General features: G+C 39.7%; 1 protein-coding gene across 2 annotated transcripts in view; it reads left to right on the top strand.

Annotated features, from left to right (window-relative positions):
• Nucleotides 1-26,778, top strand: part of LPAR1 (lysophosphatidic acid receptor 1) — a 135,572-nt gene extending 108,794 nt beyond the window's left edge. For both annotated transcript variants that reach the window (XM_047700531.1, XM_047700530.1), the window contains one exon: nt 24,322-26,778. In XM_047700531.1, the coding sequence (XP_047556487.1) occupies nt 24,322-24,623 (302 nt within the window). In that variant the 3' untranslated portion in view covers nt 24,624-26,778. The remainder of the gene's footprint in view (nt 1-24,321) is intronic.
• The last annotated feature ends 951 nt before the right edge of the window (nt 26,779-27,729 follow it).

Genomic DNA, 27,729 nt, shown 5'->3' with positions numbered 1-27,729 from the left:
CTTTTTTGTTTTGATTTTCAGAGCACTTTTAGAGACCTCTGAATCCTAAGGAATAATACAGGGTAAATGAGAAGAATGGAGATTCATAATTTATAATCAGATTTTATCACTGGACATGTCCCAGTTTGTCTGACAGACATACCTCTCCAGCTGCTTCTCTTTCAGAGATGAGGAAACTGAGGCCCAGTAAGTTCTGGTGATCTACGTCCCCAGTTAGATTCAGTTAGAGACCCATCCACTCCAGGACTTTTCCCTGAATGACTTTATGCTTTTATATATGGGTAGGTATCTGGTGTGCAGAATCCCAAGTAGAAGTTCATTGTTTTTAGAATTTCATCTTGATTTATGTGCAGTGTTTTTGAGTGGATCTCTTTGTATTTCTCTCTTAATGTGTAATTGAACATGGTGTACTGATGTCAACATTTTACCACTTGGCAGTGTGGAAGCCTTACTTCCATTGAGGTGCCTTGACCTTCCCCACTTTGAAATATCATAGTTTTGAGTATCAGATGGTGGTAGAGTATTTGTTTCAAATATCTAATAGGTTTTGTAAAACTCAGGAGGAGGATTGTCTGTTTCTATTACAGGTAGTCTTAATGGGTCCCTCCCAACCCCACAAAGTATCCTAGTAAGACTTTGGTCCAGACAAGAGACTACTTTCTCCCTGTAGCTCCCAGCTAAGTAACCATATTTCTGTTCCTTTTGTTGTTCTTCCTTCTTGGTTCTAAGATTCCTTCTTCTATCGTTTCCTTTCTGTTTGAAAAAAAAATTTTTTTTTCAGTCATTCTTTCAAGGTAAGTCTGCTAGCAACAAATTCTTTTCCTTTTCCTTCTTCTGAGGATGTCTTTATTTTCTCCCCTCATCCTAAAGGATAGTTCTGCTGGATATAGAATTGAAGGTTGATTATTTTTTGTTTTTGTTTTTCTAGCAGTTCGAAAATCTGTGACTTTTTCTGGCCCCCATAGTTTTAGATGGGAAATTTACTGTTTTGTGAACTGGTGCTCCCTTACTGATGAAGTGTCATTTGTCTCTGGTTGTCATCAACATTTTCTTTAAAAGAAAATTTATTATTAATTAATTAAATTTTTAATTATGAAATGTCTTGGTGTGTGTTTCTTTGGGCTTATTCTCTTTTAGTTTCTTGCAGTTTGGAAAATTTAAACCATTGATTCTTCTAAAATTCTTTTACACTTTCTTTGTCCTGTCTTTCTGGGACTCATGATACAGACGAATGTTGGATCTTACTGTCTCAGTTCCTGCCATTGTTTTTGTTTGGTCTATTTTCTCTCTTTTGTTCAAATTCATAGAGTCTGTTGATTATCACCTTCACTGATGACCTGTCCTCTGTCATTTCTACTATTGAACCCACTAAGCTTCTGCTTGTTATCATGTATTAAAATAACTTCAGTCCTTTTTTATAACTTCTAGTTTTTTGCTGTGATGTTTCTGTTTTTATAGTTCTAAAATAATTTGCAGTTGGATATCAAAGCATTTTCTTTTATTTGTCAGAGAGAGTGAGCACAGGCAGACAGAGAGGCAGGCAGAGGTAGAGGGAGAAGCAGGCTCCCTGCTGAGCAAGGAGCCCGATGTGGGACTCGATCCCAGGACCCTGGGATCATGACCTGAGCCGAAGGCAGCTGCTTAACCAACTGAGCCACCCAGGCATCCCTCAAATCATTTTTTGATGACTGCTTTGACAAGGACGTCCGTAATTCCAACATCTGATTCATCTCTGTGTTGGAGATGAATCCACTGATTCTTGATGAAGATTGATCAAGATGGATTGATGAAGAATCCATTGATTCTTTTCTCAATCACATAGTGATTTTCCTAGTTTTTTTCTGTGATGGGTGATTTTTTTTTTCATTGTGTCTGGACATTTTGACTATTACATTAGAAGGCTTGTGGTCTTATATAAATCTTTACTTTTACCAGGCAGCCATCCCATTTAGTTTTAGCATGGAGACCTTGTCCTAATTTTGTAGGCTGTTGCTTCCAATGACAGTTAAATTTTCAGAGACTTTGTGGTGCTATCTTGGTTTATCTGGAGTTGCTAGACATCCCACTGGCCCTGTTTGTTCCACCTGAGGAGATGGAGGCATTTTCCTGGGAAGGGCCTCCCAGTGCCTCTGGTGGGGGTTGAGGAGAGGCATTATTTGGCTGCTGAGGACAGACACACTTCCTGGCTCCTATTTTTCTGCAGTTCTCCCTTCCTCTCTCCTTCCTCTCTCCTCCCCTGCCCCAACACTGCAGGGAAAGAGGGCACTTCCTGGGTGAGGCCTCTTTTTTGTGGCAGTGTCCCCTTTGCTGGTACAGCCAGCTGCCTGCTGTCTCTCACATGGGAAGGGAGTCGTAGGCCTAGTGAGTAAGGAGAGTGTTCTCCCTGGCCACTTACTGTCAGTGGAGCTTCTGAATCATCCCCATTGCCAGTGCTGCTGGTTAGCCTGGTGGTGTTGGTGGGACTCTTTGATCCTAGCTGGGCTACCTTCTGTTGCTGGGTTGGGCGTGTGGAAAATCTGGGCTTCCTTGGCTTTCTCCTGCTAGGTGGGCATTGCAAGACCATTCCATCTTAGGGTCTCTAACCAGTTCACCTTCCTTTTTCTGCATTTCAGAAGTTTCTGGTTTTGGCTTTGATTTGTTTTGTTTTTTTTTTTTTTGGGTTGCCTCTTACGGTTTTCCCCCATGATTTATATTTGTAGTTAGCTGGGAGCTACAGGGAGAAAGTAGTCTATGCCATCTTACTGGGACCAAAAGTCTTATTAGGGGACTTTGTGGGGTTGGGAGGGACCCTTGAAGACTTCCTGTGATAGAAAAAATGAATTTGGTCAGTGGCTTCATTTCAACTAGAGTAATCTATCTCTTTACATTTCTGCCTCTCATAGTTCCCCGTAAGAAACCAGAATGCGATCTGTCCTCTCCCCCGCCACCTCCACTCTGTAATCACACTGCCATCATAGGCTTCTATGAATGGAAGTTCTTGTACTTTCAAGAGTGTGGAGGAAGCGTTAAATTGAAGCCTCGGTTTCAGTTTGCCACTCTCTGCGGTGGGAAAGTGAGTCAGCAGATGCTGTGTCCTTAGGCCACCACTTCTCCCTCTGCCTTCCTCTTAATCGCCTCATGTCGACCTCAACAAGTGTAACTTCCCGAGCCTGGGAAAATGGGCCTTTGAAGACAATTCGTTCAGTCTTGTACATCAAATTCAAGAAGGGAAGGACACTGAGTGTAAGTGCCATCTGGCTTTGCTCATCACCACTCTTCTCTTTCAGAAGCAGTTGAGCAGAGGTAGGCTTTTACTCTAAACAGCAGTTTGTAGGAACAGGTTGAAGAAAGGATTTGTATTTTTTGAATGATAATCACCTGAGTCACTAATTGTTCTGTAACTGAAGATGCCCCAGCCCTTGGCACATATAAGCAAAAATCTAAAAAATACAAAAAAGTTGCTGATGGACGTTTTGGATACAAGTTCACATAACCAAATACTCCTTCTCCTTTTAAGAGAGATAACAGAAAGTTCAGAGGTATTTAAAGAAGTAGGAAATATAACTGCTGTAATTCGAATGCATCCCTCTCAAATTCCTATGTTGAACGCCACCCCCTACGGTGACAGTATTAGGAGGTGGGGTCCTCGGGAGGTGTTTGGGTCATGGGGGTGGAGCCCCCATCCATGAATGGGATTAGTGCCCATATAAAAGAGACCTCACTGAGCTCTCTAGTCCCTCTCATCACATGAGGATGCAATGAGAAGTTGGCAGTCTGCATTCTGGAAGAGGGCTCTCACCAAAACCTGACCATGCTGGTGTCCTGGTCTTAGACTTCCAGCCTCCCGAACCATGAGAAATAAATTTTTTGTCATTTATAATGTACTTAGCTTGTGGTGTTTTTTCATAACAACACAAACAGACTAAGATATAACTATATGCATACACAAATAGAATTCTCAAGTTCTAGAAATCATCCAAAGATTTAGAAATGAATGATATTTTCTCATTTGGGTGCTAAAATGTAATTTTAGGGATGCCTGGGTGGCTCAGTCAATTAAGCATCTGCCTTGGCTCAAGTCATGATCTCAGGGTCCTCAGATTGAGTCCCACATCGGGCTCCTTGCTCAGCTGGGCATCTGCTTGTCCCTCTCCCTTTGCCCTCACCTCTTCTCTTTTGCTCTCTCTCTCTTACTCTGCTCTATATCTCAAATAAATAAATAAAATCTTTAGAAAACATGTAATTTTCTACTCACAATCTCAACAGCATTGGGGAGGCATGAGGCAGTGCATGAGAATGGTAAGAGCAAAAGGGGAGCAACCTGCTATGTAGACAAATCTATGTGTGAATAGAAAATGCTATTTCTAGGTAGGAAAGTACTTTTAGCACAGAATACAATCACAATTTTTGTAGGACATCGGAGGAAGACTTATTTTTGGTATGAAATTACTTCATGTTCTCAGCTTTTATTTTACTACTATAGTAGTGAGAAAAATAAATGGCCCGCCAAGGATATCCATACCCTTCTTCCCAGAACCTGGGAACATGCCCCCCCCCCTTATGTGACAAAAGGGACTTTACAGTTGTGATTAAGTTAAGGACCTTGAGATGGGGTAGTTGGCTTGGAGATGGAGGAAGGGTTTGTGAGCCAAGGAACACAGGTAGCCTCTGAAAGGTGGAAGAGTCAAGGGAACATGTTCTCCCCTAGAGCTCCCAGAAAGATAGCCAGCCCTGCCAACTCTTTGATTGATTTTAGCCCATCTCAGACTTCTACCTCTAGACCTATAAGATAATAAATTGGTGTCATTTTGCCCCACTGAGTTTATGGTAATTTGTCACGGCAGCAATAGAAAACAAATGCATGGGGAGGGTATGTGCTATGGTGAGTGCTGTGAAGTGTGTCAGCCTGATTCACAGACCTGTACCCCTGGGGCAAATAATACATTATATGTTAATAAAAATAATTTTTAAAAAAGAAGGAAAACAAATACAAATACTGGGTTACTTTTAAGGATGTTGCTGTTCACCTCCCATGCCTTCCTGTATAGAAGCCTTAGCTAGACCAGTGATTTTGTCCCCCTGAGAAAGTATGACGGTGTCTGGAGGTTTTTTATTTTCATGACCAGGGAGTACTACTGGCATCTAGTGGGTAAAGGCCAGGGATGCTGCGAAACATCCTACACTGGAAGGCCCACCCCCCATTTCCTGGCCCCACCCCCCCCTGCCCAGGAAAGCATTACCCAGTCCAAAATGTCATTAACCCAGGCTGAGAAGTCCTGAACTAGGTTGATTTACCTACTCAAAGCATGCTGTACCATGCAATTTGGTCTAAATTAACTGCCTGGTCTAGTGTCCAGTAGGGTGGCTGTTAGGCCTGTGGCTATTTAAATTCCTTAAAATGCAATAAATTTTAAATAGCTCCTCAATTACACTGGTCATATTTCAAGGGCTCACTATTTTCAGTGCCTCTTGGCTACCATATTGGACAGCTTGGGTATAGACCATTTTTGTCATTGCAGAAAGTTCTTTTGGGCAGCAGGGTCTTCTAGACCCTTGCTACCCAAAGAGTTCTATGTGGACAAGTAAAATTAGCGACATCTGGAAGGTCTTAGAAATGCAGACTCCCAGGCTTCCCCCCAGACCTATTAAATGAGAATTTGTATTTTAGTAAGATTCCAGGTGATTCGTATGCACATTTAAGTTTGAAAAGGGTCCACATGACTTTCTCTTGCCTTCTTGTTCCTGTTTCATCTCCTCCTATGGGCCCCCTTTACTGCTTCCCTTTTAGTCACGTAAGTGCCTTTCTTTCCAACCTCAGTTTCTAGGCTCTTTAAGCCAGAACTGTGTCTTATTTCATCTCTGCATTCCAACCGCAAAGACACTTAACACATCGTTTTGCACAAAATAGCTGCTTGGTATTATTGTTTCTGGATTGAATTTTGTTGAACTAACTTCTGAACAATCAGTGTAAGTTGTTTTCCTTTTAACCAAAAAAAATGGCTGTTTTCATCTTTTACTTTATAATTTAATTTGGGCATTTCCTAGAGTGTCAGCTATGAAAAAATACATAACCCTTCCAAATATCTGAAAATTTCATAGTGAATTTAAGGTTCCTAGTGATTTCATGATGTGAAGGAGAGAATGCGTATGTATGTATGTATGTATGTATGCTATAGTCAGATTTTTCTCTGTAACAAAATGTAGTAAACCTTTTCATTCTTTTTTTTTTTTTTAAGCGTGTATGTGTGCACGTGAGGGGGTGGGAGGGAGGGGCAGAGGAAGAGGGAGAGAGAATACCAAGCCAGCTCCACACTTAGTGCAAAGCCCAGTGCAGGGCTCAGCCTCAAAATCCTGAGCTCATGACCTGAGCCAAAATCAAGAGCTGGACACCCAACCAACTGAGCCACCCGGGTGCCCCCTCTAAACCTTTTCATTCGTAATATTAATTGCAAAGATCTCCAGAATCATCATTTGTTCTGATGGAATAATTCGTATTGCATTTTTAAAAAATTGCCTGTTTGTCTGAGTCATCTAAGGGTTATCAGGTTTTTTGGTACAAATCAAAATCTATTACTTTATATGACAGTTAAAACGCCAAGGAATTGTTCTTGCTTTACACTAATGCAATGAAAACATTCATAGGTTGTTTTGGAGTTAAGGTGACATACACTACACGAAAGGATGGATATTATGAGTATTATAGCTTATAGCATAAATAAGAATTAAGTTCTATAGAAAAGGGGAAAATCAAACTTCTAGTTTAATTAGCCTTAGATTATTTAGGCTGTAAGCGATCTTCCTTTTGCAAATAAGGATACTGAGGCCCAGAGAAGTAAGAATGGGGCGAAGGATGGGCCTTTTTTGGCTTATGTTTTATGGAAAGGGCAACAAGTTCTTCTAAATTTCATTATCTTTATCTCATAAATATGTGCAGTAAACCAGATGATCCTTGAGTACCTCATAACTTTAAAAACATCTTAAGTCCAGCTCTCTTCATTTTAAATATTTTATTTAGTTATTTGACGGAGAGAGAGAGAGAGATCACAGGCAGGCAGAGAGGCAGGCATAGAGAGAGGAGGAAGCAGGCTCCCTGCCGAGCAGAGACCTCGATGCGGGACTCGATCGCAGGACCCTGAGATCATGACCCGAGCCGAAGGGAGAGGCCTAACCCACTGAGTCACCCAGGCGCCCCCCAGCTCTCTTCATTTTAAAAGTAACATTCTTTTTACAGCATTATACTGCCTCTCTTGTGAGCTCTTTCTTTCTGCAGAGGGGTGGGATGAGGGAACAGGAAATAAACAGGCAGAGGGGTGAAAGTCTTCACTACAATACTGGTAGTGAAGTTAGATTTAAACTCATGTTTCTTTGCACAGATCAACCAATAAGAGAGAATTTTTACTTCCTATATAGATGAATAAAAGTGCCAAATTATATTAATTTTCTGATGTCATAGTTCCACAATTGAGAGCTACTGACAAAATTAAACACCCCCCCTTTTTTTTTAATTCTTGAAAGCATAACTAGCACTGGGAAAAATAATTTTGTCTGAAACTTTTTGCATATGAGCAAAATGTTGTTTTAGAACATTATTCCTGCTGAAGTAGGGCCATGGCTTTCACTGGATTCTTGAGGGGTTGTCACAGAAATGATTAAGAGCTATCCATCTTTTCAGCTTCTGAAATGTATGTCTGAAGGCCAGTGAGATGTGCTTGTACAAGACTCTAAGTCTAATTAGTAGGATTTCTTGAATCCCTTGTTTCCCCCTTTAAATATTTTCTTCCCTTCCTTCAAAAATTCTATGACGATTTTATGTAAACTTTATGAAATCATCCCAAAGTCTTCAAATTCAACGGTAGTGGTATAGAAGCTATATCATTGTAAGTGTAGTGTGGGTATCTGCTTAGTTTAAAAAAAAAAAAAAGCTAATTTTAGTGAATACCCAGTTCTTTTTCTTTCTAGATATCCTCAGTGTTTCTCTCTGAAATTAATTCTCCAGTTGTCTTTTTCTTCTACCTTATGTCTTCTGATCCTCAAAGAAAGGTGTGATGGGGATGCTCTCAATTGAACACAGGTGCCTCTAACTAACAAAGTGACATTCCATTCTCAGTGTCTGATCTGTTTGCAATTCTGATCTGTGGGGGCTTTGCAAATACACTAAGGGGGTTAAAGGATGGGAGGGCAGGATGTAGGAAAAAATGTTTCTGCCTGACAAAAAAGTTGCATATTGATAGACAAGTTACTGGACCAATCCCCAACTTCAAAGCCATGTTTGAATGTGTTATGTACTTCTTTAATACCCATAGAGCACCTGACTCTAGAAGTCTTTGATCTACCAACCTCACTCTTATTTTACTATTAAAATAATAGTTTCATCTTTCTGGAATGTTCTAGTCTTACATTATTCCATCTTACTGTGCAATTCTTGCTGATCCTTTGCTTTGTTTTTAATGTAGGGCTACTTTCCACATTGTACCATGGAACACGATGGGGAATAGAAAAAAAAAAAAAAATCCAGCACTTATGTACAAACTGCAAAACTAAATTTCACATCCTGAGATGCCTTTCTAATGTTCCATGAATGGGTTGTCCCTGGTGAGTTCAATCAGGCATTACAAAAGATACTGCGTAAAAATGCCTTTAAAAGGTATCATTGCCCCTCAGCACTTTAGGTAGTTAAGCTCAACAGACCACCAAAGACTGGATAGTACAGCAGGTGTCTGAAAAATAAAGGTTTATTAACAGGAAGCCATCAGTAATATTTATGAAAAATGAGAGGCCTGGAAGGTATCAGCAGAGTTTTAAATCTTAAGTGGTAACAAGCCTAAGCACAAATGAGACGGGAGGGTCTTCATTAGCATCATATCCCTGGATTAATGTGGGAAAGCCCATTTCTCTCTCCAGGGTAAACTGGAAGCAGATATTTGACTAACCCTTCGGAGCTACAGAAAGGCAAATGAATTGTATATTCCCTGATGGCAAGAAAAACGTCCAGCCCTTCTCGGCTTCATTTGGTTCAGTACTATTGCTGCTCTTTTTCTTAGGAAAATTATATTTTATCTGTTGTTCCCCCCCGTTAGCCAAAACTAGCCTGTGCTGGAATTCCCTCAGCACACACCCTCTGCCTGCGGCCCAGCTGTTTCAGGAGGGCGGCTTCCAAGCCCACAGGAGAGGCTGGAGGGCCTCTGAGGCCCAGCATCCCACTCACCGCTTGTACTGCCCAATAAGTACCCTCCATCCCTTCCTAAACTGTAACCTGGGAGAAAATAGAAATGGGAGGCCGGTATCTACTCCCTGAAGAAGTTCCCTCCCTGTCTTACCTGTTTTCATCAGACAGCTCGGCTGGGTCAGACCCTGTCATTAGAAAAACAAGTCCCTCTCAGCCAGTTTCCCAGTGAAGAATCTGGCCTCTGCCTTGGGCCTGGACTGGGGAAGGGGGTGTGTCTCAGTCCTGCCCTTCTTGGCTGTGGGCCCACCTGCCAGGTAGCCAGGCCCCAGCGTAGGGAACTCCACTGGCCAGGCTGTGGGCAGCTGTGTCCCTGCACCCGAGCCCCCCAGAGCCAGGAGTTCATCCTTTTTTAGAACTCCGTTACAGCATAGCAAGGCTGAGGTAGCCCATTAGTGTTTAGCAATTGTTCTCCTCTGTCTGAAGCACAATAAAATCAGGGTCCTTTCAACTTTTTACTAATTTTTCCTCTTAGCTCCAATCCTTGTTGAAAGGAGATAGAGTCTAAAAGTAAGAAAGTAAAAGAAAATACTTAATTGACTTTCCACCTAAAGTATGAAGAGGACCGGCCCTAAAATTTGAGAGCCCATCAGGAAACACTGGTGGACGCCTCCAGAACATTCTCAAACCAGGAGGAGGAAGGCGATCTTGTGCTCGCTCTGTGGCTAGGGTGAAGTTAGTGCCGCTCCCCACTTTACTACTTCTAGGCCTGGAGAACCAATAATAGTTCACTCCAAAGACTGTATTTCTTGTAGATTTATTCCTTGGGTTTTTCCTGAAGGAGGAGGAAAGGGAAAAAAATGAAGGGTGTCTATCAGGTGGCCTGTTAGTCTAGAGGTGGTCTCCCTCCTTCAGTCTTCATGCTAGTGTTGAAAGTACTTTCCCCATTTGACACAGAAGGAAATGAAGACTCTGCTGAATTGAAGAAGCTGTCCAATGTCCCACCCCTAGTAAGGGAAAAAACTGTGTGTGACCTCAGGCCTATCTCTTTTGTCCACGCAAATATGAATATATACCCTTCAAGTCTTCCAAATCACACAGTCTGGGAGACTGAACAAAATGTTATCCTTAAGAAACCTCAATCTGTCTTCCTCCCCACAACTAGCTTCTTGAGTGCCATGGGAATAATGCCTGAATATTGTCACCTATTCCCTTAATGATTAAATATGCTCCTAGTTAAAAAAAAAAAAAAACAAGCTGAAAATTACAAAAATATTGACATTAAAATTCAGAATCTACACTTCACCACCCTGAGCCTTCGAGGTAACTGCTGGTAACAATTTGGTGTGTGTCTTTCTAGACTTTCTGTAATGTGTAGCGTACGTACACATATAAGTACCTATTGCGATTTTATAATGATGGTGTGTGGTATAACTTTACAGATGTGTAGTTTGCAAATCTTCCTTTGTGGATAAAGACCTACGTGGAGAAATGTCTGTCCGTGTGCCCGCTGTTGACTACCCCGCTGATTTATAATATTGGTGGATGTTTAAATTGATGATTTTCTACCATCACAAGTATTGCTTCACTGAACATTCCGTATTCACAAATTTTATGTGCTGCTTCAAGTATTTCTGGATGATGCACGTTGGACTTGGTAGCTAGAAGAGGACATTTTAAATTTAGACATTGCCAAATGGCCCTTCAAAAAGATGGTGCAGTGACTTTTCTGTCAACAGTATATGGGCGTGCCTACATGGTGACTCATCCCATCATTAATAGGGTTTTAAGTCTTTCCCAGTCTGCTAGCCATTCTTTTTAAGATAAGAACATCCTATGTAACACTGAGGAGTTTTAGCTGTGAATTCAGACGTGCTGGCTCACATTTCATTCCTGGATCAGAAGACTCAACCACCGAGCCACAGACCGTGCTGGACAGCCGGGGGCCTCCCAGCTCAAAGCCGGCGCACAAGGTGACTGTGTGGTTCTGAGCAGCCGGACATGGGCTTCCTGCCAGCGGATGGGAAAGAGACTAAGGATGGTCAGTGTTTATCTTGGTCAATCTGCTTCTTCATCTCAATCACTTTTCCTCCTTCCTCCCTCCCATCTTCCTCCCCTTTCCCCTTTATTGAAGGATAATTGACATATAACCATATTTTTAAAGCATACCATTTACATGTACTTGACAATAATCAATATTTGATGTAGCATTCTAAAAACACTCTGTATATATATGAGCTTATATATATGTGGGAGGTGGGTAAGCACATATGTATATACACACACATGCACAGAGGGTGGACCTATTAATGTTATCTTAACCAACATGGTTGTTAACAAAAACTTCCTAAAACATAACAATTAATGCCAGCAGTCCTTTTTCTCTTAGCCACAGCAAAACTGCGTCAAAGCATTGTCTGTTCTTGCAGAATCCAATTTCTCCATTCACTCTTGAATCCACTCCAGTCAGGCTTTCGTTCTCAAGACACATTGAACTCTTATCAGAACTCCTTGGCGCTAAATCCTTTATTTTGGTTGCTTGCAGGCTTTCTGACTCCTCTCTCTGTCTCTCTTTCTCTCTCAAACATCCATTCTATTCTCAAATTAGATAAGTTTGACCATCAGCATCCATCTGTGATCACCTTCCCAAGTTCAAAGCCGTCATTGTCTCTTGTCTGGATTTCTACAAGAGCCTTCAACTGGTCTCCTTGCTTCCACACCTGCTCTCCCAGTCTCCAAACGCTGTCCCCCTCTAAGAGGGATTTTCTTTATTTTGTGGTCTTTTACATCCCTTCTGGAACCTAAACTCAGTGAGAGGAGAGATTTCTTTCTTTTTGATTCACGTGGTATCCCCAGTACCTAGGAGAGTACCTGACATATAATATTTTTTTAAAGCCAAGTAATTCAGCTCCTGACTATTACCAAGAATCAATTGGTTTTTGCTCCTAAAGCTCTTTATGCCAGTTTATTATAAAATAGCGTAACTAATTAAATATTACAATATCGAGTGAAAATGAGTACAAGATGATTCTGGGAAAATGAAGGTGAATATTTTATTAATATTTAATGAAAACAAGTTGCAAAAAGAAATTATTATAGATTTGCTGATGAGAACAACTCTAAGTTTGGAGAAAAAAATTTGCAAGATTTTTGTACTCAAACTGAATTTTAAAGTTCTGACTCCACTTTGAAGGAGCCAACTTGGAAGTAATATGTGATGCTTTATTGGTGTGGCTTTGCATGAAAGATGAGGCAGAACTCCAATTAGCAGACCCATATTCACATAGAGGGCCTTGGCTCGATATGAAAGGATTGGCAAATGAGAAAACAAATTGGTATTTTAAGTTCAAATAGAACGTTGAAGTGTCATTTTTATAATTTCATGTTCTAAACATTTTTAAAATATATTGATAGCTTCAGTTGGGGCTAATCATAGGACATCTGCTTTCTGTTTGTATTCGCACATGCTTTTTTGTTGCTGTCAAAGCATAATTGACAGCATATTGTACATATTTTTCTTTATCTTTTTTTTTTCACTGAACAGTGTATCTTGGAGATCATTTGGTATCAGGATGGAGTATCTTAATAACCAGTCAACTAGGATTCTACTTTATGAATACAGTGTAATTTGTTTCTCTTCTCTAGTTGTGATTACCTACACTATTTCCTATTTTTAAAAATAAATGATGCTGAGAAACAAGAGTTGGTGAGGTTGTGGAGAAAAAGAAACCCCTGTGGACTGTTCGTGGGAGTGCAAACTGGTGCAACCACTGCAGTAAACAGTAAGGAGGTTCCTCAAAAAATTAAAAATACAATCACCATATAATCCAGTAGTTTCACTACTGGGTATTTACCCAAAGAATTGGAAAAGATATATGCACGTTATGTTTATTGCAATAACATTTACAATAGCCAAATTTTGGAAGCAGCCCAAATGCCATCGGTTGATGAATGGATGAGGAAAATGTGGTATGTATACATATGGTGGAATGTTACTCAGCCATGAAAGAGAATGAAATCTTGCCATTGGTAACAACCATGGATGGAACTAGAGGGTGTAATGCCAAGTGAAATAAGTCAGGAAAAGACAAATACAGTAAGATTTCTCCCACGGGTGGAATTAAGAAACAAATGAACAAAGGAAAAAAACAAAAAAGCAAAAACAAAGACAAACCAAGAAATAGTCTTAACTATAGAGAACAAACTGATGGTTACCAGAGGGGAAGAAGGTGGGAGGTTGGGTGATGGGGATTAAGAAGACACTTACCATGATGAGCACTGAGTAATATATAGAATTGCTGAATCGCTATATTGTACACCTGAAACTAATATAACACTGTATGTTAACCATACTGGAACTAAATAATAATGCTGCAAAGAATTCCTTGCACAAGCGCAATTGTATCGTGTGTAAGTATATCTGTATGACAGATTCCCAGAAGGGATACTGTTGCAGTTTATTTTGAAGGCTTTAGAACTGATAGGCTTTTGTTCAGGATTTATGTCTTAGAATTTGCCTTGTGATATTTAATCTTGTTTTGTTAGTTTTGAGCAATCAATATTTTGCTCGGAACTTGTAGTTAAAATAATTGAAGTTCATGTAGAAAAATATGTTTATAATTTTAAATCTGGAACTCTTTAGCCTAAATCCCCACCTCCCAATTGAATGGTTGCTTTTGTAACTTTCTTTTTAAACTTCAAAATTTTTGATAATGAGAGATCTCTTAGGCATACAACTATCATATCCTAGTAGAACAGACTGTATCTTTTTCCTATTCTACCAAGAATCTGTGCTTTGTAAATATCCATCCAGAACATTTAACAACTGTAGGAGGGATAGCCAGTATTGAAAAGAATGATTAGATTTACCATTTCTGTTGTTCTTTTCATTATCTTTTAGCTACTAGAATGTATGTGTACACATACATATTTATACACATATAATTTTATATAAACATTTTTAGGTTGCAATAATATTTCACAAAATTTGCTGAATTTGCTTTTGGGTTAAATTTTCCCTGTTTTGTTAGTAAGGAAATGAATAATAAATGGAATTTTCATTACATTTCTTTGTCCTTCAAGTTTGTCTCTTGAGTAATACATATCTTGCTGACCCACGCCAGTAGTTCATGAACTGTAAAGAATAAGATCCATAGGATGCTGTCATCAGCTATATTCTGTGAATATTTTTCAACCAGATTTTAATATTCATTTTTCAGACTTGCGTCATTTTGGGAGAATCTTAATTCATAGTGGAAAAATTAAATATATTGCAAAGCCTATTACAAATTCCTTATTTATGTTGCAAAACTGATTATAAATTCCATGTTTATGTTGAACTTTTGCTAGGGAAAGATTCTGGGGGGTAGACTTTATTTATCTTTGTAAAGGAATAAATATTATTCAAATTACCTTGGTAACAGCTGGACCACAGTCATGCAATATGTTCAGTATCACTTTCTGAGTTAGTTGATGTTGGTCTGGAGTTGACAACATTGTCAGTGAGATTTAAGATTTATCATTTTTAAAATAAGGGGTGAAGCTTGCTTTTTAAAAAAAATTTGCAATCACAGGGCTTGGAAGGCAAAAGAAATTTCACTATTCTGAAAATGGTGAATTATTTTCTATGTGAAGAATATGTTAAGTGGCTTCCTTTTGAGTCTCAGAGTTTACTGTGTGCAAAAGAAAATAAATCTCATTTTTTTTAAAGACCCTAAAATGCAGCGATGGATGTGGGTATGAATATATGACTCTGTGTGTGTGTGTGTGTGTGTGTGTGTGTGTGTGTATGCATATATATGTATATGTATGTATATATATGCACACATGCAAATATATATCCATGCACACACATACACATGTGTGTTATATATACATTCATATCATGTGTGTGTGCATATATATAAATTGTATATATTTTTATAATTTTACAATCTGTCATTTGAGAATAGTAAGCACTTGCAAGAAAATGCTTTGGTGTAGGCATTTGGAGGAGCACTGTTTTTTGGTTATTAGTGGGTGGTGACGTTCTGGTGAGCCAGGCTTGTCCTCAGCTAGTTCACCCCAGGACACAGCTGGGTAGAAATCAGAAAACATGTTTAGGGGGGAAGGGGAGAGATGGTTATCCATTTTAACATAGTTTCATATCCATTGGTTTTGTTAAAATTAAATTCAAGCATTTCCTGTTTTGTATGCTTATAGAGACCTCAGGGGTCATATACTACTCTGGGAGATTATTAGCTACAGCTGGAAGTGGGGCATGGCTGTGGCTGTGTAAGGACATATAACTCATTGCGTCTTTCATTTACCAGCTGTCTCTTGAGTCCTTAGAATTTGGAGCTAACGAGTTGGCTGTGCTATTTCTGTCTTATTTGAACATTATTACAATCTCGTATTCACTGCTCATAGATAAGAACTTTCTGAAGAGTGCACTTCTCTCTGTGTGATTGTCTAATACAGCATTTTGCTTACCCATTTAGATGGGATCACTGGATATTTTAGGGATAGGACAAAGCTGGATCTAATGGCAGTTGATTTCCCAGGGAATCCCCTGTTTGGGAAAGTCTCCTGCATTGTGAATACACACATTCCCTGAAGCGTGATGTCCCTGCATGGATTTGCGTGTACTGCAGTATCTTACATTGAACCTGAAGTCCTCCAGGAAACACAAATCAGCTTCAAATAAATTATAGTTAATGTCCTCACCAGTTCCAGTGGATGTTGTATTGACCGAGCTAGGGTACATCCACTACATGAAAACACCAATCAGATAACAAAATAATGGTCCTCAAAATAAAAGATCTACTTCCCTTTCCCATCACTAATCAACAGTCATTCCATGTTAATTTCATATGCAATCAGAAAAAAGGCACACATTTAGAATAAAAAACAGCATTTTGAAAGTGCAAGATCATATACTGAAGTATCTCTAGACTGCAGGGCTCTAAGTGATTTTTAAAATTTCCTATTTGTAATTTCCTGCATTTTCCAAACTTTCTATAGGGGAAAAAAAGATGTAATAATTGAAGGAATTAGCTTTGTACCATTGTTTAGACATCAGTCACTGAAAGGAAAACAGCTGATACAATATGCTGGGAAGAAAAATATAATTAATGAGAATTATCCTTATCCTCTCATAAATTATGAGTTTTCCTTGAGGTAAGCAAACTATTATAAATTATCAAGACATAAGTATATGAAAACAATACAACAATATAGGCATGACACTTGGAAAAGTGCTGCAAATATTCATATTTAATATTATGCATGGATACTGATTATGATGATAAGTGACTAGAAGTGTACTTTATATCCTATTTTTTAAATGATTTTTTAAAATTATTTATTTATTTATTTATTCATTTATTTGAGAGGGAGAGATCACAAGGAGGCAGAGAGGCAGGCAGAGAGAGAGGGAGAAGCAGGCTCTCCACAGAGCAGAGAGCCAGATGTGGGACTGGAACCCAGGACCCTGGGATCATGACCTGAGTCAAAGGCAGCCACTTAACTGACTGAGCCACCCAGACATCCCTTGAAGTGTACTTCATATTCCATTAAAAAAAAAAAAAAAAGGTAAGACACTGTATGCCAAGGCACAGAATATATTCTCTCTCCGCACTCACTGAGAGCCAGGACGTGGGTATGAGACCTAATCACCACCTGTCAGAGTCTCAACATGGAACTTTTAATTCTGAGGGATTAGCACAAAGGTGTATCTGGTGCATTAGTGACACTGCAGACTCCAGGATCTGATGGGGCAGCATGATTCTACTGAACCATTCCTATAGCAGCAACGTGGGTAATGCCATGTCTCCCTTCATCACTGAACCCAACACGTTTCTCCAGAACTCAGGAGAGAATCTGATGTCCACTAGGATTGTTAGCAATAGATTTGCTTATGTTACAGTAACAAAGGCATATATGGTGAGACTTTTGCCTCTAGGGTCCACCTCATGCCCTTTGGAATGCGTTGTAGCACCCATTTAAAGAACTTGCATCCTGTTGGCATTAATGTTTTTTTTTTTAACTTTTTAAAAAGATTTTATTTATTTATTTATTTGACAGACAGAGATCACAGGAAGGAGAGAGGCAGGCAGAGAGAGGGAGGGGGAAGCAGGCTCCCCACTGAGCAGAGAGCCCAATACGGGGCTCGATCCCAGGACCCTGAGATCATGACCCGAGCCGAAGGCAGAGGCTTAACCCACTGAGCCACCCAGGCGCCCCTAATGTTTATTTTCTAAACCTTATGCAGTTACTTTATTACTCATTAATTTTCCTTCTTTTTGATGTGTCTGTTGGGTGGTTACATGTGACTGATGTGTGACAGATACATTGAATGTCCACCATATGCCCGCTACTGTTCTAGACGCTGGAGATCCAGACACGACAGAAACCGCAGTTACTCCCTTCACAAAGCTGACATTCTCACTGAAGGAAGATAGAAAATAAATATGTCAAATCAGTAAGAGAATTTAGGGTAAAGATAAGCGATAGGAAGATGACAAAATACGGGAGTGTAGTGGGGAGGGTGTGCAGCTTTAGTTAGGATAACAGGGATTGCTTTTGAGGAAGGGATACTTAGTAGTAAGTAAGTAGTTGTGAAGATCTCCAGAAGGAGTGTTCCTCGGTGAAGGAACCACAAATGCAAAGGTCCTGAGACAGAAATGAGCTTGGTGCATGTGACTAGAATCTAGTGAATGGGGGATGAGTGGAAAGAGATGATGTTGGAGAGACTGGCAGGGGCCAGTCCTATGGGGCATTCCAGATCACAGGATTTCAAGAAGAAAACCTTTGTAGGATTTTAAGCAAGCAAGTGATGTAATACAAACTGATTTATGCTTATGAAAGATCACTCTGGCCATTCTGTGCAAGCTTTGGGGAAAAAGCATTGAGGAAGAGGAATTGGTCAGGAGCCTGTCGCAGCAGGCAGATAAAAGGTATTGCTTACTCGGCTGAGGTTGTAGCCATGGAGAAGTGGTTTCTCCTGGCTGTCATCGAGCACAGATGTGTTCTATAAGAGGGGATGCTGGCCTGCAAACCACTTCAGCACGTGCTTTCCAATGTCCAGTTGCAGGATGAGACTTACTGTCTCTTGTAGGATACGGAGCAGGTAGGTGTATGATACTCAGTGTTCAACGTGAAAGAGAGCGTCAAATGCCGAAGCGAAGTGGGGGTGGCATTCTCCTGTGTATCCGAAAGCCAACACTGCATTACTAAAGACAGTACTAGCTGAAGCTTTTATCCAGGAATATTCAAAAGAAAGCATAATGAGTATTCTGTTCTGCTTTGAAATCTCTGTGTTGTTGTTTTTAAGGTTTTGTTGTTGTTTTGTTTTGTTTTTTCAATGTAATGTAATCTCTATACCTGGTGGGGCTCAAAGTCACAACCCAGAGATCGAGTTGCATGGTCCACCGACTGAGCCAGCCAGGCACCCCGAGGATCTGCATGTAGCTAATGTTCTTCCTTAAAGGATAAACGTTACTCTCAGGGGTGAAGGAAACGATAAGAGTACATCACACGATGAATGAAATCATGCAACTTTAAATGTATGAAGCATTTACTATGACCATGAAGAAGTACAAATGCATTACTTTTATCTTCTCCGTGTTCTCAGAAAAGGATCTTATAAATAATCTAGGTTAGTCTTATAGAAAAAAACTTTAATTTAGGAAAGTCATTTACATCTCCACTGCAATGATCCCTTGACTGCTAGACCTAGGAATAAACTTTTTAACCCGTGGTCTATTATCTAATGTAGCCTCTTTTAAGATACAGACTTTAGATGATTTCTTAGCTAGCCAAATTGTTTATGTGTACCTCAGTAGCAGAAATCATAACAACTACAGAAATTGGACTGAATTCTGGGATACACAATGTAGTGGCAATGGAAAGAGTGTATGTATTTGAACACCTAAATTCCCCTTCAGCCTCTAACACCACCCGCCTCTGAGATTAGACTCGTTTCCTAGATCCTTTGAGAAACAAGAAGAGCGAGGCCAAAGAAGAGGTTGACTTGAACACACCGCTGGTGTGGAATTGAGTTAACCTTGAGTCATTTTAGATTTGTGGGATGTCTGGGGTTTTTGTTGTTGTTGTTGTTGTTGTTGTTGTTTTTATAAAAACACAAATTTGCCAGCCAGACTGGAAATGTTTTCTGGTTTTTCTTCATCAGAAATCTTGGGCTCCCTCCCTAGCAGTCTTCTCTGTCAAATACTTTCTCTCTTTCACTTTGGTTCTGATGTTCCATATGTAAGCAGAGTTTAACTCGTTAGGGAAAAGCCACTCTAGAAAAAAAGACTCTAATTGTGAGACCAGATGGTAAGCATTACTGAGCTGATGAGGTTGTGTAGATTTGAAGGAAGGTGTGGTAATACGATCTTGATCTGCAGCTGTGACCCCTTGTTCCAAAACAGCCTCCTTCCTCCCTGCTTTTCACGTCTGCAGTCCAGCACCTCTCCTTCCGTCTTCGTGGGCACGGGGGCTCTCACGGATTGATTTGACAGATGTGGAAGGAAGGAATGAAGCTTGTTCTAAGAAGAGCAACTTTCAGCTATTTTATTCTAACCCACGGATATTTTTTTGAATAGCTCTCTCCCCGTGTTACTTGTGACATAGGCAAATAGCGCAGAATGTAACCACTCTTGTTCAGCGTGCTAGGAGATGGTTTCCCAGAACTCAAGTTGCCATGAGCATATCAGGTCCTTAAAATTCTGCATTTGAAGCCTGGCAGGTGCCTCGGACTATAGATGGGTAAACTCACGGTCATCCTCTCTCTTCTCCTCATCTTCCCTCAGAAAACCCCCATCAACCTTTTTTCCTGTGTTTTCCTCCTTCAGTGAAAGGTAGCAACGTTCTTCCTTCACCCCAGTGGAAAATCGAAGCATCACACTTAGATTCTTTTTATCTTACCCATTTCATGCAGTCCGTCTCCTAAATAGTTTACTGATCCTTTCATACTCACCCCCAGTGCCACTGCCCTGATTCAGGCTTTCATTATTTCTCCTCTGGAAAAACATCCAATGTTTTTGTCTTTATTTTTATACAGATTATTTTCTTCTTCTACTCTATGATAGTGTTCCATATTCAGTGAGACACCGACTAGGAGGGCCAATGACATTAACATCTCATGGAGGAGTATAGGTGAAGATCCTTCTTTCTTATAAGCTTTATGAGTTATTATAATGTGTGACTAGTCCTGAGAACAAGTGTGCCACACTGGAGAAATTTCGGATGTCTCAACCAGATGCCCAAAGCCTTCATGACCTTGAACATCTTATCTTCTGCCACTTCTGCTTCTGAATTTATAGTAAATAACCATAAGGTATTTATGCTTCCTTTTACTTTCCTACTGTTGCATACTATTCCTTTTTACATTTTATGTAAAACGTAAAATGTAAATCTAAAACGTTACGATACGTTTTATGCCTTGATCTGTGGGAATATGTCCATCGGAAATGTTCTGGAAATGTACAAACTACATAAAGCAGTGTCCCCACCAAGTACTCCATCATTTTATGTGCCATCTTGGTATAGGTATTGAGTTGACCCATGAGAACCTTCAGAATGATTTAGGGTTCCCATGCTTCTTTGCATTCCCTCGCTCTCCCTTCTTACCTTATTCTACTCGACTGCAAGGCCTTGGAATCTCTTACAGTTGAGGTGGTTTCTTCTTGGAGCTGCCAGCTCGTCTACAGATCAAAACATGCTTCCTCATTCTGCCCTTGGCAGAAATCTCCTCTGGTTCTGCTACACCAGGCTTTGCTCATGCTGCCCACAGTGTGTGTAGGTGGTATAGTCATATAGATACACAGTGTCTAGAGAGCTTTCACACGTTGTTTCTTAGCATGATCCTCACCGTACGCTGTGGAGTAGGCAGGGAGCTATCACCTTTCCACTTCACTGATGAGGAAATGGAAGTCCTTTGGACTCTTATTAACCTACTGTTGGTGTGCCCTTGAGTCTCTACAGATTAGGTGTTGATAGGGTCCATAATGCACTTCTCAAGTCCTATCACCCAACGGAATTATGGTTGGCTGCTTATTACTAATAAGGGGCCTGGGTGTAGTTTTTGTTTGTTTTTAGAAGCTTGTGGGTAAATCCTTAATTTAAGCAAACTTGATTTCATAACATTCACTCACTATTTCATTTGTTTAAAGATTTTAGTTTTTAGTAATCTCTACACCCGATGTGGGGCTTGAACTCACCACCCCAAGATCGAGAGTCACACAGTCTACTGAGTGAGTGAACCAGGAGCCCCACTGACTATTGTTTAGAAGCCTCAGCACCTTGAGATTTTCTCCTTCAGTAGTCCATCTTGACTGAAATGGTCAACCAACCTGATTGGTTTCAGGTGTTGATTTCTGAGGCCTCTGCTGTGAGTCCCTCGAATTACTCTTTGAGTCTTGAAGAACCAAACAGTCTTGGGACTGTGTAGTTGGGCCTGATCACAGCACTAAAAACAGTTCCTTTTGGTGAAGAAGGGACATGAGTCTGAGTTCCTCAGTGAAGTGTTCACATGTATTAGCTCCTATGTCAGACTGGTGTTTCCCACCTCCTGTCTCTGATCTAACAAGTCTCCTTGCCTTTTTTTTTTTTTTTTTTTTTTCCTTCTGGTCTGAAAGTAACACCCATGGGTTAGTTTCTGAGACTCTGGCTTTTATTGAAAAGATCTTGCTCCTTTTGAACTTAAAAATTGGAAGAAGTTACAAGCAATAAATGACCATATCTGAATTCTGTCACTTAAAGTCTGTGAGAATAAGGATGTTCCCTTCTGCTGCCCGGGAGGAGAAAAAGATCATTTTATTTCAAATAAATCTGTTGAGATGCATGTTGCTGGTATCTAATCAAGTTCTGAATGTGAGCTCAATTCGAGCTTTGATAAAAGAAAGGGAAAAGAAACTTACAAGAATGCTCTCCCATTCATGAAGGGCCTGCATGTTTTTAGTTTCCAAGTAAATGGAATAATGGGACCATGCATTTTCCATCCAAGCATTTTCCACCCTGAGAATAATTCCCTTCCTGGCTTCTCAATGAATAATGCATTATTTCTGAAACCCAAGAGGCATTCCTTTTATTTCCCTTTATGTTTAGCTTTCTGAGTGATTTTCGAGCAAGGAAATTCAAGGACTTGGAATGTAGGCTTTATTAACATTTTTACTTGAAGTTCAAATAGCTCCTTGGCTATTATCTCCTGATACTTGAAATATTTTTTTTCCTCTCTGAGGAAAGTCTAAGGTATTGTATTTATTAGAAAATGAAGCACCTTGGACAGTCTTCAAAGTGAACAGCAGTTTAAAACCAAGACACATTTGTGTTTTCGAACAAAGAGCTTTATGGGGGTACTTCTCTCCTTTATTTTCATTTCCCTGCTGAATCGGTTCAAGAAAGAAAGCTTGCATTCAAAACTGAGCTGTTTGGAGACTAAATCTCTTGTGTTTACATTTTACAAAACTCACTCCTTGAGGCTGGTCGGGATCCACGACCCCAGTCCCAGCCTGGATCCACGTAGGCTGCTGTCATTTCCATCTGAAGATTCAGATGCATTTCGGGGGTCCTCCCTGTTCCCTGTCTGCTCGCTATGGAGCCTGATTACCCATGCAGGGTGATCTGTAATGGGTTGTAATGGGGCCCACTGGTTCTGTTGACCCATGTCCTCTTGGCTGAGGAGCCCCCTCAGATCCCAGGGTAACACAGCGGTTGGTTTTGGTGCTGTTTCACAACTTCCATTTCCCCTGCGAGCCAGATTAGTGATTTGAGGAACAAAATCAGCTGAAATTAAGAATATAGTCTATATTTCCCTTCTTTCGACGGTTCTAGTAAAATCCTAATTCGGAATAGCTGGGAAGAAGAGAGAGTGGATCTAAATTAGTAAAACATCTAAAGCATGAAGTTTGGTGTAAACATTTAATTTTGTTAAGTTCAGGAAGCAGGAATATCACCTAGTATTTTCTCAACTCCATCATCCGCGTGATGGGGTAATGGTTTCTCTCTCATACGGTGGTGTACAGATGAAATGAATTAGTATTTTTAAAGCGTGCAGAACAGTACCTTTTAAGTGATTGCTGAATAAAAAATAAATATCCATCTTATTGTTGGAAATTTCTATTTCCAAATGGGCCCATGATACTGAGCAGGTAATAACAGTATTATTGTTGTTACTGCTAAAATATATACTTAACGAATTATTTTCTTAGCCGTCATTTACGCCTTACAACAAACCTGATGAGGCAAATACGATTGTTTCTATTTTCCACATCAGAAAACTGAGGTAAGAAAATTATTGTCCAAATTCACCCAGTTTTTTAAACAGCAAAGCAAGGATTTGAGTCCATTCAACTTGAACTCAGAAATTATGCCTTAAACTAAACATTAAAGGACATTGGTCACAGGCTTACCTTTTGTCCCAAAACAGTGTCATACTGCTCAAAACCCTACCATCATAACTGTTGAGGTGCGCATCTCCTGTGCAGTCCGTCATGTCTCAATTGCTTAGGGAACTCAGTGTTTTGCTTGAAGTAATCATTATCATCGTCTCATAAATACTCAATATGAGTATCATAAGTACTCAAAATGATCCAGATCTCATCTAGATCAATGAGATACTATTAAATCATTTTAACATTAAAATTTTCTTCAGGTTTTTTTTTTTTTTTTCCCCCAGCAAAAGAGCATTTCATTTCAGATGATGGTCTGGTGGCTTTGAATCTCAGTATTTCTTTTAATTTTATTTACTTACTGATTTTATTTATTTATTTGACAGAGAGATGGCAAGAGAGGGAACACAAGTCGGGGGGAGCAGAGGGAGAGGGAGAAGGAGGCTCCCCTCTGAGCAGGGAGCCCTGATGTGGGACTCAATCCCAGGATCCTGGGATCACGACCTGAGGCTGAGCCACCTAGGTGCCCCAAATCTCAGTGTTTTTATATTGAACCAAGTTGCTTTGCTTTGTAATTTTATATATATATATATATATATATATATATATATATATATGTATATATGTATATATAAAATATTCTCCCTTTTAAAAATCTTCTCGAGGGGCACTCTCTTTCTGTAAAATAAATAAATATCTTAAAAAATTTTTAATAATAAATAATAATAAATAATTTTATTATAAATTAATATATTATAAATAAGAAATAAGAAAAATAAAAATCTTCTCAATCCCTGCCCTTTATAGGTGCCTTTATCATCTGTTGGACTCCTGGATTGGTCTTGTTACTTCTCGATGTGTGCTGTCCACAGTGTGATGTCCTGGCCTATGAGAAATTTTTCCTTCTGCTGGCCGAGTTCAACTCCGCCATGAACCCCATCATCTACTCCTACCGCGACAAGGAGATGAGTGCCACCTTCAGACAGATCCTCTGTTGCCAGCGCAGCGACAGCACCAGCGGCCCCACGGAAGGCTCTGACCGCTCGGCTTCCTCCCTCAACCACACCATCTTGGCGGGAGTTCACAGCAATGACCACTCTGTGGTTTAGAAAGGCAACCAGGATGAGGAGCCAGCCATCACGGATGGAGGGATGAACAGCTCCCCCTCCCCCAGGGCCAGGGTCAGGTGGGGTGTGAGAGAGAGTGAGGAAAAATAAACTCTTGTACTTAAACACTAACCAATGGCAGTATTCGTTCCTAGACCCAGCAAGACTTGAGATATGCGGAAAATTAGCTTACGGGACAACCCTCATCCAGCTCCCCATTCCTTTTGAAAAGTAGAAAGTGGAGATCTTGCAATGGAATTCATAAACAGACTCGGGAGTGCCCATTTAGACTACACTAACTAGACTTCCGACGATTTGGTGTGGTTTGGTGCAAGTCAGAATAAATTCTGACTAATTGAATCCACAACTTCATCTACATACAGGCTTCCCTTTTTTTATTCCAGAAGGATACATTTCATTTAATAAACGTGTATACTTATCAGCATGCTTGCGATGGATAAGACTATAGGTGGTTTTTGAACTATCATAATTCCATTTTTTTCCTTCTGTAGGGAAACTGTAAATTAGAATGATTTTTTAGAAAGCATGCATGTAATGTATGTATGCAGTATGCCTTACTTAAAAAGATTAAAGAGTATTGATTTTAAATCTTCTAGGACCTAGAAGAACCTAGATGTCAAAGCCAGTTATTTGTTTAGGTTATGAAACAATGCTCTAATTCTAATATTACCTTCTTATCTAAGTGTCATAACACATGTAAAACAGGGAATGTAGGTTTATTACCAAAAGAAAATGTACTCTAAAAAAAAAAGTTCTAGAAGTCGAAGCACAGTAATATTGTTCCCACATATTTATAATATCAAAGTACATTCTAATTATCAGTACATCAGAGGAATGTTTTAATAGCCTGTGTTTTTCTGTATTATAAAATAATACATAGTCATTGTAGAAAACTTGAAAAATACAGAAATGTGTAAAACAGAAAAAAATAATTACTGGTAATATCACAACCCAGAAGTAACCACCATTAACAGCTTTTCCCTCGTGTATGCCTCTATGTATATTATATAACTTTTTATATAATTGGGATCATACGTAAACGATTTTATAACCAGTTTTTTTTTTCCTTCCACTTCAGAGTTGCCACATTTTCCTACGGCATTAAAAATTTTACAAAAACAATTTTACTGGCTATATAATATTCCATTTAATGGATGCAACTCCATTTATTTAACCGTTCCCACACTGTTGACTCCTTAGGTCATTTCTAATTTTCGCTACTATAAACTATGTTGCAAAAATTTTGTGTACATACAACTTTGTCCGTGTAATTGATTATTTACTTAGGACATATTCCCATGAAGGATTTTTTTTTTTTAATGTGAAATGTCTTTTTATGCTCTTACCTTTTATAAAAAGGGATTTCCTGCTTTGCGCCACATGGGTGGCAGTTGAGAGGAAAGCCAGTTAAATTGCCTTTTTACAAAGGAAATGCAGTGGTCACTTTAGTTGAGAGTGACTTTTTTATATCACGAGATGAACTAGAAACAGTTGTCACAAATAACCATGACACCCTAATGAATATATCTAGCAATGCCAAATTTCGTTTGAGGAGCCAATGTCCAGCTCTTGGTGGCCACACCCATATGTAGAAGTGAAGGTCACAGGAAGACATCAAGCATGCTAAGTGAATAAAGGATCTTCGTAGTAAATGGCTTGGGACTCTCCTATAGCAAATGGGTTGAGTGCGTTGGTATGGGACTGGATACTGACTGTTCTTTAGGAATCACCGTGGTAGGTGATAGCTGCTCAATGAATGGTCCAGATGAACTAGTTATTGCATCAGTTTGTTCGCAAAAGTAACTGGTAAAAGTCACAGTCATGAAGCAGGTGTGGGAAAGTCGGGAGTACGTTTAAGAGAAGGATGTCCGGAAGAATCACTTTGTCTAGGAGGGAGGAAGTCAGCACGGTCAGCATTTGAGCAGAGGGCAGACTTGTAAGGCGCCCACCGTGAGAAGAACAGGGGGAACCAGTCAGCAGAAAGGTGTTTGCACATTCTTTATACAAAATACAGAGCATGTTATGTTGGAAGTGATGAAATGAACTTGGACTTTCATGTGCATATATTCTGGATGATTTGAAATTAAAAACATACTAATTGGACCTTAATAAATTCATTTTCAGTCAGTGTTTGGCAGTGTGCGGTTGTGGTCAGTGCTGTTTCTTTTACCCCTGAGTCTTCCAGCTTGGGTTTCGTGGTGCCTGCCTTCTGTGAACAACGTTATTTCCCTGCCACCAGGGCTTCCGTACTCTTGAGGTGAAGCCACCATATGCTTCCCCAGCTCAGAACGGCAGCTTTTCAACATCAGGAATAAGTCTTATTCTTAGTATGACTTTCTTTTGGAAAAAGTGATTTAATGAAAACTTTCTGGTTGACCTGATGAAAAACTCTCACTAGGAGTTTATAAAATGACAGTGATCTTCATGCTTATTGGTTGTTTTTCTTTCTTTAAAGATTTATTTATTTTAGGAGGGAAAGGGGGATAGAATCTCAAGCAGTCTCCCTACTGAGTGTGGAGCCCCAGTTGGGGGTTGATCTCATGACCCATGAGATCATGACTTGAGGGGAAACTGAGAGTCGGGCACTTAATAGACTGAACCACCCAGGTGCCCCTTCATGCTTATTGATTTTAATAACAAAAGTCACAGCTATCTTCTAGTTATATGCCAATCATATTTGTTTTGGTATATTGCTAAGATGTTGGAAAAGATAACAAAATGTTTATTCAAATGAATGTCTCAATGATTATTTGGAAGAGAATTCTGAACCTTTAAATTTAGGTGGATGTAAGATTGTTAGAAATCAGATATTTTAGAACTCTTCTTCACAAATTAACCACCTCTTAGATGTTTTCTTTTTTAAATTAGTGAAACGATAATTTCCTAGACTCAAAACCTCAGCTGATACATGGTTTTCCCATTTCCTTTCCCAATTAGCTCTTAGGTTCCACTCTCTGTCTTCCTTCTAATTTACTCTGAGTCCCTCAACTTTAGAAGTGTAATTTTGTGATAATGTTTTTAAGCCTTTTTTTTTGAAGATTTTATTTGAGAGAGAGAGACAGAGCATGAGCCAGGGGGAGAGAGAGAG

Source organism: Lutra lutra, chromosome 13 (genome assembly GCF_902655055.1).
Source record: "Lutra lutra chromosome 13, mLutLut1.2, whole genome shotgun sequence".
NCBI lineage: Eukaryota > Metazoa > Chordata > Mammalia > Carnivora > Mustelidae > Lutra > Lutra lutra.
Note: the sequence above shows the minus strand (reverse complement) of the source record. Positions and strands in the feature narration are given on the sequence as shown.